This window comes from Patiria miniata, unplaced genomic scaffold (genome assembly GCF_015706575.1).
Source record: "Patiria miniata isolate m_02_andy unplaced genomic scaffold, ASM1570657v1 HiC_scaffold_10, whole genome shotgun sequence".
NCBI classification, from domain to species: Eukaryota; Metazoa; Echinodermata; class Asteroidea; order Valvatida; family Asterinidae; genus Patiria; species Patiria miniata.
In genome coordinates, this window is record NW_024037048.1 from 18416834 (window position 1) to 18432033 (window position 15200).

The 15200-nt window shown below is 39.6% G+C and overlaps 1 protein-coding gene across 1 annotated transcript; it reads right to left on the reverse strand.

Annotated features, from left to right (window-relative positions):
• Positions 1–927: 927 nt before the first annotated feature.
• On the reverse strand, positions 928–14417 carry LOC119739341 (endophilin-A1-like; the record flags this gene model as incomplete). The annotated part of the gene is made up of 9 exons (XM_038214239.1): positions 928–1512; positions 2196–2332; positions 3288–3391; positions 4396–4496; positions 7252–7257; positions 10135–10201; positions 11171–11298; positions 13594–13719; positions 14351–14417. Coding segments are annotated over 9 exons (924 nt in total), but the record flags the coding sequence as incomplete, so codon positions are not given.
• Between the last annotated feature and the right edge of the window lie 783 nt (positions 14418–15200).

A 15200-nucleotide genomic window follows, 5' to 3' on the forward strand; every position in this document is an offset into this window, starting at 1 on the left:
GTTCCTGTGTGTTAGGGGAGCGTTTAAAATTGGAAATTAGCATGTCTGAAAATATGGGCTGGGCGACGACTACGGCTTGATATTACACATGAGCCATAGCTGAGTAATTCAGACACGGCTATCCTTGTTCTGTATCAAACAAAATTACATGTCAATGGAAATGCTAGTTCCTGATGGCAACCTAGTATTTTCCCCATTGTGCTGCAAACGGTACCAGACTACTCTTGAGCAAACCTTGATCAAGGCTGTGTTCAAATTACTTGACTACGGCTTGCAATCACACACACGTCTATGGAAAGCGGCTGAGGTCACTTCCCATAGACTCCTGTACTTCCTAGCCGTAGCCACGTCTATGGAAAGCGGCTGAGGTCACTTCCCATAGACTCATGTACTTCCTAGCCGTAGCCACGTCTATGGAAAGCGGCTGAGGTCATTTCCCATAGACTCCTGTACTTCTAGCCGTAGCCACATCATTTGGAATTCACTGAATCTGGGAACTTTTCAAGAGTTCCAAGTTGTATAATGCCTCCTTTTAAATACCAACCAGACGGTAAATTATCATTTGGTATAATCAAAGGGAAGACATATTCTTAGTTGTTTCAAGAAAGAAAACACCAGACTGCCAAGGCTTAAGAAGAACACAATAAGAGATCTCGTCTATGGAAATACATAGCTTAATATGATGAATTAAAAAAAAAAAAAAAAGTACACAATAAGCCTTTTCGGAGTCCAACTGAGCATTCGTAAACCTGTGACAACGCGCATTGTTTGTCCAAATGGCCTTTGACATCATCGCGCCACTGACTTACAAAAAAGGCTGTTTGTGCATGGTGCGGTACTGTCAAAGGGCATTTGAGACAAACAATATGCGTTGTCACAGGTTACGAATGCGCAGTTGGAACTCCGAAAAGGCTTATTGACATATGCTGATATACATTGGACCACTCTCCAGAGGGCGCTATTCAATGTATCTGTTCACTGTACACAGAGTTCCATTGTGAGTAACCAGTATTGTAGTACTCATACTGATAGAAATGACTCATACTCAGACAAAGTACTCATACTCATACTTGTCATGCCAGAATATGCGTACTCGTACTAGCACTCAAGGCAAAGTACTCGTCTTTGTATTTGAATTCATGATGACAAAGTACTTCAATGTGTCCTTGTGCCCATGGCAACGTACTCGTACTCAAACTCATGATGACAAAGTACTTGTACGTGTACTCATCGCGAAGAACTCACGCTCATACTCAACCTCACGATGACAAAGTACAAACTGCAACACTATAAGTAACGCTACCACCTACCATGATTAAACCGGTTAGATAATTTCCACGTAGTTAGCCGGGAAGTATCCCGTGTGACCGTTTAACTCTCCATCGATCCAATTCTCGTCGATCTTACTGACGATGCTGATGATGTCGCCCTCCTGAAACCCCAGTTCGCCCTCGTTTTCGGCCTCAAAGTCGTACAGTGCCTTGCAGCGTTCCTTCGTTGCCGTTACAGGTACTGAGAAATTGGAAATAAATATCACAAAATCAATTGAAAATAGCAAATTTATTCAGTTTGCACAAATTTGCAAGGTACCAGTTACAACTAATATACATCACATGACAGTTGACATGATGGTTAGTTGGTGACCTGTTTTTACTGAGCAATATTTTCTGTCCAGTTTGAAAGCCTATAGGTTGCAAACCAGCGAATAAACTGCCATAGACCTCAGTGATAAATACCTGCACTTCTAAAGATCAGGACAAATACTCACAAGTCTCTAAAAAGTGCTTGAGGCACACATCAAATTAAAACTTATTTCATCATCTTTCATTTCATCAAGTTTCGGTGGGTAATCCAATGAGTTTTGGGAGAAAATTCCATCCAAAGATGATCACCCCTGAAAGTAGTCCTGAAGTCCATCGCCATTTGAAAAACGATGTCTATGCTCCATTGCAAAATAGAGCAAATTTAGGGCCTACTGGTAATTTCATGCCAATTTCGTCCTCATCACGGCATGGACCCTTCTGTTTTTTTTTACAAACCCTCGGCTTACAAAATGCTCCAATACTTGTAGCAAACAAATTGAGGGCATTCAAATCGTGATTTGGCCAGGGAAGGCAATTTGGGGCCTATTTACTGGCCTGCAACCTTAAGCAAACTGTGTGCTGAGCTGGAGCATGAGATCCCTGTTGACTTACCTGGTGCGTTGTAATCCACCGTTGACGGGTACGCGTCGGTGTCGTCTCCGTCACTGGAGTCTCTCTTCGTGGAGTAAGAGTTGAAAGTACTTCTGGGTTTGCGTTCTGATTTGGGTCGACTGCCTGCCTCCTCAACCCTGGAAAACATCACAGAACATTGAGAAGGATGCTAACTGACAAGTTTGGGTATTATAGTCAGTCAGTCACAAGGCCATCGCAAGGCCATCACAAGGCCATCACAAGTCATCACAAGTCATCACAAGTCATCACAAGTCATCACAAGTCAATCACAAGTCATCACAAGTCAATGACAAGTCATCACAAGTCAATGACAAGTCCATCACAAGTCAATCACAAGTCATCACAAGTCAATCACAAGTCAATCACAAGTCATCACAAGGCCATCACAAGGCCATCACAAGTCAATCACAAGTCAATCACAAGTCATCACAAGTCATCACAAGTCAATGACAAGTCAATCACAAGTCAGTCACAAGGCCATCACAAGTCCATCCCAAGTCCATCACAAGTCATCACAAGTCCATCACAAGTCAATCACAAGTCAATGACAAGTCCATCACAAGTCAATCACAAGTCAATGACAAGTCCATCACAAGTCCAGCACAAGTAAAGTCATCACAAGTCAAGGGTGTAGGTGGGGATGTGGGGTGTAGGTGGGGGTGTGGTTGATCTGTCGCAAATGGAAGAGTTTGAGAAAAGGGATATCAAGTCCAAATTTTAGCCAAGGAAACTAATTCTGGTTAAAATAAGAGCATTTTGAAACTTCACTTTCAAAATCGAACACTTTACTACACGAGAACAAAGAAATGTCTCCACAAGGATACAAATTTTAGAAGGTGTGTGGGTGGGGATGGGGATGGAGGGATGGGGGGATGGGGTGGGTGGGGTGTATGTTCTGGACCTCTGATGTTAGGGTTGTTTTCTTTCTGATTTAAGTTTCACAAATCCGTTGACGAGAAGCATCGATTTAGAAAAAGTAACCCCTCCTTCTCTTCGTTTTTTTTTTTGATTATCAAAAATGGACACTTGTTGTGAGTTGGGGGGGGGGGCAGATTTCCCCTGTTGGCATACCTTTCATTGAGTGTTGAGAGAAGGCTTTCCAAAACCTCCGCAGACTGTTTGTGGTATTCTAGCTGAGCCTCAGCTAATGCTTGAAGCTGTAACACCTGCTCAACCTGTTAAAGAAAACCAATCAATTAGTCCGTAAATCTCTGTTCATCAACATCTTACTCCAGAAATAGTTGGATGGATTTGCTACCAACTCAAATAGGCCCATTTATCAGACTTGCAACAGGAAATTTGATACCTTACCATGTCTATTAACCATGTTTATTGAATCGAAATGAAACACAATACGCCATAGCTACTTTTGAGAAATAGGAAAGATTTTCCCTTTTTATTTCAAAGGGCCCCATGACATGAATTTCATTTGGGAACATAATTTGTACAACTTTCTACTCCCCTTTAAATGTATGAAAACTATTTCACATCCATTTTTGGATAAATGTATTGAAAAGTGTACTTTTTAAACATTTAATATTGTCCATGCTTTTCCTGACAAATGAGGGTGCTGTTGCTGTGATGTCATTTCAGGAAGACACTGTTCAGTTTAGGTGTTTTCTGTTCAAATTGTGAACCCAAAATTTGCTCATTGAAAACATTTGTGGGAAAACTTTGCTCATTTGCTTACTACCATGCTCTGACAAACAAACAAAGAAACTTTACAACATCAAAATATCCCAAATTTTGGTGTTGAAATAGCTATAACATTAAATTTCCGCCTAAATTGACATCACACTTTTGCTCAAGAATATGAAAATTCTCACTGGCATAAAAACCAAAACAGCACCTAAGTACCCTTAAAAATTGCAAAATGATAACTGAAAATTATGAGGTTAAATGGGACACAAAGGTACATTTTCAAGAATTGTATAAAAAAATTACATTAAATGGCCATTTAAAGAATATCTTACACAACAGAAATAAATAGGAAACCGTCAATCTCTTCACCCATACAATGTCGGTATAAATTATTCTTCCATGGTTGAACTGAGAGAAATATCAAAATAAATGCGAAGAAATATAAAGTGAAAACTTGTTCTTGAGAGGTATCTCATTGAGTAGTAAGATGCTCTAGTGCATCTTGGCTCATCTTTGCTCCGATTTGTCAGGTACTTACATCACTCTCAAGGAGGTTCCTCATCCCGTTCTCAGCAAGCTCCTGAGATTCGTGAAACTTCTCTTCTGCAAACTGGATTTCTTCTTCAGGAATTGTGCTTCCTGCAACACAAACAAAAACAAGATTGATGAGAACAAAAGTCAGACATATTGGCTCAGAATTATCCAAGATGCCAGTATTTTCCTGGTGTGGAAATGTAGTATAATTGCTGCATCATGCAAGCATGCATTAACCCTAACAGAACTCAACCCATCAAACCCCAACGGCATGTTTAGTGGGAATCTGTCAGGATGGGTACAGTACCCTTAAACTGACAGTCTTTTACATTGGGTTGGCACACCTCCAGAATCAAAGATAGAAATATGTGTCAGCAGTTTCCCATATGGTGTTGGAATTTGCCAGGATGGGTATGGTTCCTGGTACATCATGCTAGGGAGTTAGAGTTAATCCGTCACCATGTACACAATGAGTCATAAAGAAAGTGACCAAATTAGAAACATATTTCAAAAAATATGTGGCTCGCTCTGTTTAATAAATAGGGGTAAAGTACTTGTGATTGACTAGTAACTGTGAAAATTTCACGTAATTTGCATACTCTATTCCCAAGTAATGAATATTTTGATACAATGATCCAACATTCAGTTGTCCACCACTGATCATTTATCATTCTGCAAACAAATAAATACCCATTAAATACCATGAAACATAAACGTTTCCCACCTCCATGAATGAATGGAAAAACGGACAAAAATCGCCATCAATATTTCAGAAAAAAAGAGTGGACTTGTTCCTCGTAATCGAAACACAAAATCTGACAGTAAAAATACTGTTTCAGTCTTGACTCAAATGATTGAAATCTCATTTGTATTTGAATGCCTGTGTGTAATCTGTAATTCTCACTCAGCTCAATAGCTTCCAATGGCATTCCATGGAGCTACATTTTGAATACTTCATTCGTCTATTAAATTTGATTGCTTTTTAAGATTTTTTTGTATTAATCCAGGTTTTTTTTTCAAAATGGCGGGCGGAAGTGATTCAACAACTGCTTCACGAACGAACAAATCATACACAAACATTTCTTCCATGAAATGCTGTTATTATCCTCGTCCAAGATGTTTAGATTGTTTAAAACGTGGCCCATGAACGCCAACTTTTGTGAAATCGATCGTAAGTTCATTGCGTGGCCGCGCAATAAGTTTGTTGCGTGTAAGTCCTACGCATGGCGTAAGTTACGCACTGTTTTGTGAAATCAGCTGCATAACAAAGTTCCGTACTTATTACAACTCACACATATTTAACACTTAGACATTCTCAATTTCGTCCTCGGAAAAGTCACTTATCTACACTTTTCCAAGTTTGAGTCCACGCAAAAATGATTTGGGTCAATTTTTTTCATCAATGCAATTGAATATTGACCAACAAAATGCAAAAACAGGCTCATTAATATGTATGAGATGTAATGAATATTCATGATACCTCCATATATACAAATTCATGTTATTTCTGACAGAATCAACTACAACCGACATTAACTCTTTGCCAGTAATTGTCCTTCTTTAGTAGACAATAATTTACAACAGTAACAAATTACATTCTAAAACTTGTAACACAATATGTCTTTTGATGTTAAACTAAAAACACTCTTAAAATCAACCATTTTTTGGTCAATCTGAAGATCTTCCACTGCAACTTTTCTTTTTCTTTTTGAAGATCTTGTTGAGGTTTTATTGATAACATAAATTGTCGTATTTCATCACCCAGTAAAACAGACATTTTTGGTCTTTGGACTGTTGCTTGATTTGGATGTGCTTAAAATAAACTGGAAAAAAAATGAAATGAAAACGGAATGATAATCTCCAATCAAGAAAACATAGCAGCTGGCTTAAACATGCAGGCAAAGTGAAAATGCTGGCTACGTTTGTTCTATGACATGCTGTTAGTGTTTCAAGCAGGATGTTTGAAAACAAAACATGCAAGTTTCATGAGGACGTTCCCGTGAAATGCCAACAAAATAAAGGAAGTAACATGCACAAGCTAGCATCAAAACCAAAACAAAACCAAAACTGCAAAATGACAAAGTGAACTCTAATCCAGTTTTGATTTTCAAAAAAAATGACTACCGAGCTTTAGAAATCTGGGATAATATATTTCAAAATAGCGGTGTTTGGTATAGCAACGTTCCACTGTATATGAGAATGTAATTTCCAGTAACCCTGCTTAACCCTTCTGTTAGTGAGCATAAGCCATGTCTGAATGACATGGCTACGACTAACACTAGCCCACATGGGAAGTGGCTTCATCTGCTTCCATAGGTGCAACTAATGTATTAGCCGTAGCCACTTCATTCTGACGTGGCTTTACGCTTTTATCCTTTTCCCTTCATTTTCGACTCTGCACCCACGGCGAAATCTACAAATATATAGCACTACTGCCTACTCTATAGCCCAGACTGCTGGCCAAATTTGATACGCTTTAGGCTGACAATCCATGTGTCCGTTTTTGATGTGCGTATTGCGTTTTGCATACCAGTTGCGTATCCGCGATGCGTACTCTGAAAATCCACGAGTACGTATTTCTCGGCACACTTGACCGACGTACAAACTCATATTCCCACAATGACTGGTCTTAACGCAGTAGGGATAGCGCAATGCGCAATACAGGTACATGGACCTATGTATGTATGCACATTGCTTATCAAACAACTGATTTTTACACATCAGGCAGTGCGCACTACGCATGACGGACACACAGATTTTTGGCCTTATACTGTATTTTCTGAATCCTCAATCAATTCTGATCTATTTCACCACAATATTTTCTACGAAATGCTACGCTACAAAATCGGTGTTGACATACCACCTGCTGCTGAGAGGAACCGACGAAAACGTTTTTACAGGTACATGGAAAGTAAAAATAGAAACATGATGTCATCATAGGATAATAGACCAATGGGCTCTTCGCACAAGTACCCCCTCAACGGTAAGAAAGGGAGAGTTGGGGTCGGAGAGACGACTGGGAGAGACATTTGAACGCATTGCCAACGACGCCTGACGTCACAGGTAGACGCTATGGCTTTGTGCATATTGGGAATGAAAGTAGTCAGGGTACCATGTGCTATACGTAGTGTGTCCTATCCACTGGACTATTGAAAGTGATCAAATAGCTCCCTCTCCTGTTTGCGCATGGAGACCATTAATCTAAACAGCCGTTGGATTCCTTTGTATTCAGTTTGGTCGTTTTTTTTTTATCCCGGAGGCTGTCTAGACCAATCCTGAAGGGGTAGACGTTTATTAGGGACATGTAACTGATTAACTAACTAAAACACACTTTTATAAGATGGAATTTTGCGTCGGGGTGATATAAATCAAATTAGGTTTTGCCCTTCACTGACGTTTAAACACTGTACACTCAGTGTGTTACCCACCGAGTATACAGTGTTTAAACGTCGTTGAAGGGCAATTAACCTAATTCGATTTAAAACACACTTCAAAATAGAACGTCATGATAGTACGATACACGTACAGGCTTTCAAGCAGACCCAGGTGAAAAAGTAGGGGAAAAGTAGGGTCAAAATTTACAAAAACCAACAGGACAGAAGTCGGATTTTGGAGGACAAAATCAGGATAAAAGTAGGACTTTTGCTGGCTTTCAGGAGCAGTTTTCATTAATGCTCGCCCATGTCCACAGCATCATAAGCCTCATTTGGCATGTTCTGTACTCACAACACTTGTGCTCCATCCTCAACTAAGCTCTTGGAAGTACAGTTGCAGTACTCCTGCGCCCAAGCCCTTCATTGTGTGATTTGACAGTGTGTAACACTGCCATGAAAGTTTTCAATGAGATTAAATTTCTTCGGAGTTGTGGGACAAAAAAATAGGAAAAAGTAGGAATTTCAAGAAAAAGTAGGAAAAATTGGAGCACGGTAAAAAAAATATCTAGGAAAAGTAGGAGTACTGAAAAGCCTGCACGTACATGTGGACTGAGGTTAATCTATTACATGGACATTTATCACAGTTGTAAATCTTAAAGCTATAGTCCATCATTTGCAGCCATCCGAAAAGTAACTGGCGTAATTATTGTTGAAAAACATACTTGGTTGAAAGATAGTAAGGGAACTAAACTCCCTGTGAAATTATTCTTTCTGGGAAGCTGTCATTTTGAAGTAATCAACGAAAGAAGGCATTTCCAACGGTGATTCTTAAGAAGCACCGTAGGAAAATTTACATTAGGAGTTCGTTTTGTTATTCAGCGCAGCGCCCACAAGTATTGGAACGACGCACACACGCGCGCGGTTGTTATAATTCGTTGGATCAGTGCGCGATGTCGCGTATAGCTGCAATTCAAAACAATTCAACACATGATTCAGTAACTTTTGATTTGAAATTGAGGTCTTAGAATGCTGTTTTTCTCGGAATGTACAGCTGAAGCTTAGCTGAAACTTCATCAGGTTAGTTGCTCAGTATCCTTCATTAGATTTTGAACTCTTTTGTTGCTACAAACGAACAAAATGCACAAATTACAAATGATGGACTGTAGCTTTAAGCATCTAGCATTCTACATACACACATTCACAATATTTTTGTAGGGAAAGTACAAGGTAATATTGTGCATTAACAAAGGTCAACAACACTATCTATTCTCATTTTTGAAACTCACAGACAATTTCGCTTATTGTTAGTTCAAACTTGTAGTGAGCTATGGGTGTACACTATGGGTGCTAAGCACAATAAGGGACCATTCATGACGAGTCTAGGAACTAGACTATGACATACCGACCAAACCTGCTAATGCTGATGAGTATGTAGATGATGCACAGTGAAAAATGAAGTAAAACATTAATACAGTGAGTGGTGAAAAAAAAAATGATGTTGAAATCAAAGGTGTGGACAATTCCTTCATAGCGACGTCAATTTACAGGATTTAATGATTAAACTCTTCTATTAGAGACAGTTAGGCCTATCGATCAAAGTAACAAAGTTCAGTTCCCGATGATAATATCCACTTTTGGAAACAATATTTGGCAGATCATATTGGCCGCTGAGTGAATATGGTTGACACAAAGTTCAAACTTTTTCTCGACTGTCCAAACTAAGTCCTCAAAAAATCTAAACCACAATTAAAGGCTTGCAAGGAACACTATTTTCAATGCAATTTTTGTTTTTCTTTTAGTGCAAACAAATATTATACGCATTGTACAGTATGTCCAAAAGAAATGTCCGTCTGACTATTTTTGAAATAACTACAAAACCATGAAGTCCAATTTGAAAAAGTTTGATTGTGCAGATACTCCCTATCTTGGCCTCAACCCCGATGAGTTTCATTTAATTTCAGTCACGCATCGCTGCACACTTGTCAATTGATCACAACAACATTTTGGGACACTGTGACCAAGTTCCTTGCCTTAATCAATTTAAGTGCTGTGTTATGTAAGCTGTGTAAAATCCTGCATGTTGTGAAAAGGGCTGCCATTGGGATTGGAATCATTTGCCTGGCTATCAGTCATCATGGCAAGACCTCAGTTTAATGCTCAAGGGCAAATGATTCCAATCCCAAACCACATCCGCCTTTTTTTTCACAGACACATTTTTGGGACACACTCTATGACAATTAACAATGATAAATTTAGTGTCAGGTTAACAATAACACTTTGGAAGTCTGATGGGTTATTTTTGTTTTAGTTATGATTTTAGTAATGTAAGATGATTTGATTAGATGGAGTTGAGATAATCTGTTGCCTACCTTTTGCTTGCTTCTTCTTTTTGTAGTCAAAGTCAAGACGTCGCCCCTGTAACTTCTTCCGATGGTGCTGTAGAAATCAAACATTGGGGAGAAAGTTAATGTACTGTTTGACAAGACACATTTGCACATTGCTGTAAGGCTCCTTATATAAATTATGGGTCAAAGTGTGACAATTTTCGAGCCCTGTTATCTCTGAACGTTTTTATTTGCTGTTCAAGTATCATTAAGAATGACTTCAACAATTTGTTGGGTAGGTTGTCTGCTTCACATAATCACTCTTGGCGGACGACTGCATTAACTCTAACCTTCCCAAATCCTCCCAAATCCTCTTTGCAAAATGGAGGATTTTGCAGGATTGAGGCTGTTTAATTGGCAAAAATGTGTGGCTGATTTTGCAGGATGCAGTGTGTCAAGGTCTTGGGCCGGGCCTTGTGTTTGTTTATGCTCAACTGTGCATAAATTATACTTGAAGTCCTCCGCACTGCTCCAGGATGTCACTGGCTCTGCCTCAACGTATTGACAGTGATTGCTGGAGGATTTTGTAGGATTGAGGCAGTGATCATTCTTCCACGGATCACATTCAAGAAATAATGGAGGATTTTGCAGGATTGAGGCTGCATGCAATTTTGACATGGAGGCAGTTGGAGGATTTTGCAGCATCATCGCAAAAATGCCCAGGGAGTTAGGGTTAAGAATGACTTTAAACAATTTTGTATTCGTTGTGTAGGTAGTTTGCTATTCACAATCACCCTTGGAGGATGACTGCATTAAGGAGTGCACCAGAATTATAAAATCACATATGTCAGATGTAACAGGGACAGGAAAAAAGTGGCCCCCAAATTTATCGAATGACCCAAAGTACACAGGCATAAGTTACAACCCAAATCAACCAGTAATCGATCACTGGTCTTGTATCAATTTTTTTCCAGATTGGCCACAATTTGTGCTTGAATTTCCCCGCAGGTGGCTGTGCAACACAGTCCTGCTTCTACCAAAATCAACCAAATTCTGTCAGATTCTGTAAGATGGAACTCACGTTGATCTCTTTCAGATCTTTGTTCTTGAGATGATCCAGGGGATCCAGGAAGTTCTGTCTGACGATCAGATCGAAGGCGCCCTTGACTTGTTGCCTCAGTGATTCTCCCATCTCGACCATCGCCGTACCTGTATCCAAAAAATAACCAAAACAATTTTTTTTTATTGATACCTATAAAAAACAACATTTTATTGTTCTGTTGTTTCCACCAAAACTAAACAGCAGTGCTTAGTATACCCTGGAAGCTAAGATTGTCTATGAAATGCATGGTCTATGAAATGCATTATTCGACAGAGTAAAAAAAAAATGGTTTCCCGTCTGCTTTTTTTTCCCTCCACCATGAGGTGAGGTATATGTTTTCATCGGCCTTGGTTTGTCTGTGAACAGGATAACTCAGGATAAATGCGGAGGCACTAGGCTCACGTGAATCACGCACTCCGGACTCCTTCGACCAAAACATTTGCGAGCCTCGTCTTTAAGAACGTGTGCACATAGTCGTGGCGCGACCTCAAAAATGGCTTCTAATTTTGTTTGCCGGATTACGCTATATGAGAATGTAATTTCCAGTTACCCTGGTTAACCCTTCTGTTAGTGAGCATAAGCCATGTCTGAATGACATGGCTACGACTAGCACTAGCCCACATGGGAAGTGGCTTCATCTGCTTCCATAGGTGCAACTAATGTATTAGCCGTAGCCACTTTATTCTGACGTGGCTTTATGCTTTTCCATTTTCCCTAATTTGTGCTTGAATTTCCCCGAACGTGGCTGTGCAACACAGTCCTGATTCTATCAGAATCAACCAGATAATGGGTGATGTTAGATTTTGTAAGATGGAACTCACGTTGATCTCCTTCAGATCTTTGTTCTTGAGATGATCCAGGGGATCCAGGAAGTTCTGTCTGACGTTCAGATCGAAGGCGTCCTTGACTTCAGAAAGTTGCCTCAGCGATTCGCTCGACCATCGCCGTACCTGTATTATAAAAAAAAAAAAATGCAAGATTTTATTGTTCTGATGATTTCCACCAAAATGAGAACAGCTGGGCTATGTATACCACGGGAGCTGGGATGGTCTATGAAATGCATTATTCAGCGGAAATATTTGAGAGAATTGTGCCTAAAGTTGATGATACAAGCATGGCTTTTGGCACACAGTCAGAGTATGTCTTATTAAAGGGCCATCACAGATTTGCCCTTTGAAAAAATCTAGTTAACAAGCAATATTCAAAATTTTCAAAATGGCTGCCATTGGTCATTTTACTACCTATAGTGGAATCTGGCGACCAGAATTAGCAGGTTTTTACTGCGGTGGTGTCTCGCTCACACGCATACTGAACGCGTTCTTAAAGACGAGGCGCGCGCTCATTTTGGTATTCTTATTGGTCGAAGGAGCCTTGAGCACGCGCCCTACCTGAGTGCGACTCACGCAAACATTGCGCCACCGCAGAAAATGGCTGCCATCGGATTTGTCTATATTTGTTCAAAGGACAAATCTGCGATGGCCCTATGGCCAAATATCTTTCTCGTGACATACTCTGACTGTGTGCCAAATGCCATGCTTGTATCATCAAAGGCACAATCCCATCACCTATCTGCTGTACTAGTACATGTAGCTACAATATTGTTGGAAACAAATAAACAGACAACTGACAAATTTGCCAAATAAAGGGCGAGTAAAAAAACCGAAACACAAAAGGCTGGACCAATTTTTGATTGACGTTTTTCCTGTGGCACTTTCAAAATCTAGGATATGAAAGCCCAGTTAGTAAACTTTCTTTTAGAACAAGAATCATTCAAATCACTCATGTACTTTTCAAGTTACAAAATTTTCAACACAACCACCGTTTTAGAGTTCTGTTCACACATCACAAAAATAGGAAGTGTTCTTGCAGCAAAGTGATAACAATTCTCACAGGGATGCAATTGTTTTCATTTTACTGAAAGAACACTTACCTTTTTGTGATCCGGACAGAACTTTTCAAACAGTGTTTGTGGTGAAAATTAAGCAATTTGAAAAGTTCATGAGTGATTTGAATGATTCTTGTGCTAAAACAAAGCCCATTGATTGGGCCTTCATATCCTAGATTTGGAAAGTGCTACAGGCAAAACTTTATTCAAAAATAGGTCCTGCCATTTGGGTTTCATCTTTTTTGACTCACCTGTATATTGCAAATGCATGCATTTATAAATAAAAAAAATAAAAAATAAAATACAAAGTGGGTGCAAAAAAGGCAGCGGGCAGCTACGAGAAACTGGTTTATTTCTTTACTTGGCCTTGCATATCTGAAGTGCTGGGCCCTACATAAATTAAACAATACTCATGGTACTATGTTGGTGGATTGGAACACTGATTAGAGCACCTTTTTAGAGCTTTATGATCAGTCTACCACAGAAGGAAAGAGAATACATCTTGAAGCTTGCTCACCAAACGTTGAATCTTCTCCTAATTCTCTGCCGTTCTTCAGCATGACTTCTCCCAGGAATCCTACGGGTTGTTGAGGCTTGGTTCCTCCTTTGTTCTGACCATGGACTTTGCTCATGGCTCTGGAGACTGTTCAGGAAAGACAATACGATTGATAAGGGTCAGCACACAAATAGAAGATCTATCTCTATTTGGTTTGTTTGAAGTGAATACTTAGACCCGATTCAAACCGGTGTTCTATAGTCACCCCAAACGTAATTATTCCAAAGGTTACAATTAAAGGTAATATACGACATTTGCAAACATCAACAAACAAAACTACCAAATTATTATGAAATACTTTACTTGACTGTAGGTGAATGACAGTCTCAGACATCCTGTGATATCATGGCACCTGGTGTGCTGTCAGTTTTAAGAAAAGTGGAATTTTTTTATTGATTTCAAAAGATGGTCGGCCGACCATCGTTGAAAGAAACTGATTTGTCCAAATAGTGCCCCAATTTACCCAATTTATTTAGTCCACATTTTTTTTGGCAAGCGGTTACACATCCGTGAATGGATGCAAGCCAGCTAGTCTGGTTCCCTGAGCTCAGGGAACAACACAAGATCCGGCCCAAGACCTTGACACAGTGCATCCTCATAAATCAGGCACACATTTTTGCCATATAGCCTCAATCCTGCAAAAGCCTACATTTTGCAAATATGATTTTGGAGGATTTGGGAAGGTTAGCGTCAATGATGTTCCAATTTTGGTTCTTACCTGGATTGGGCTGAAGGTATTCTATTGTCTTGTTCACCAAATCATCCACTGTGTGACCTGTCACGTCAATTTTCTAATGAAATAAAAAATACATTACCCAAAGACAATGAGAAGAATTCAATAAGCATAAATAATCTCAAGCAATATTTACTAATACTATATGTGATAAAACTTTTTTCGCTATGGCAGGAGAGATTCATACCCTGGACTCCGTTGCGTGTACACAACAGAGTCCAACCTGGGCTAGGACTAGGGCTAAGTTACACTTACAGCAGACAGGGCTCTGGAGTGCTCTGAAACGTGCAAAACAAAACGGGCAAAGAAAATGTCCTCAGTATTTCACCAACCAAGTTGGAGACTCAATTCAATATTCAAAGGAGATTTTTCTTCAATGTTTTGCACATGAGAGGGACGTCAAGTGATTTCAAAATGGGACTAAATACTAGACTGGTACATGTCCAACCATCATGACCATATGGTCCAACTATTTGAAAAGACTGACCTCTTCATTCAGTGTCAATAGTCTGGTGGCTTGACTACGGAGAAATGTGTAGTAAATTGAGACTAGTTCCCGCTTCATGCCACATGTTTCTTTAATTCTTTTGGCATGGTTGATTGATGCAGTACTGAAGCTGTGTTGGACTGGTTGTTTCAGGTGCCAGTCTATTTTCTTGCTTTGCATGTTTTCAATACCATAAGTTTTGGGACTCTCATACACAGTATTGAGAGTCCCAAATTTTTGGACTACACTTACAGTAGTCCGAGTAATTTGGACCCAACTTATCGTCTTTTTAACATTCAGATTTCACCCTCAAAACGGCCTCCCATTACTACATGTAGATATGCCACC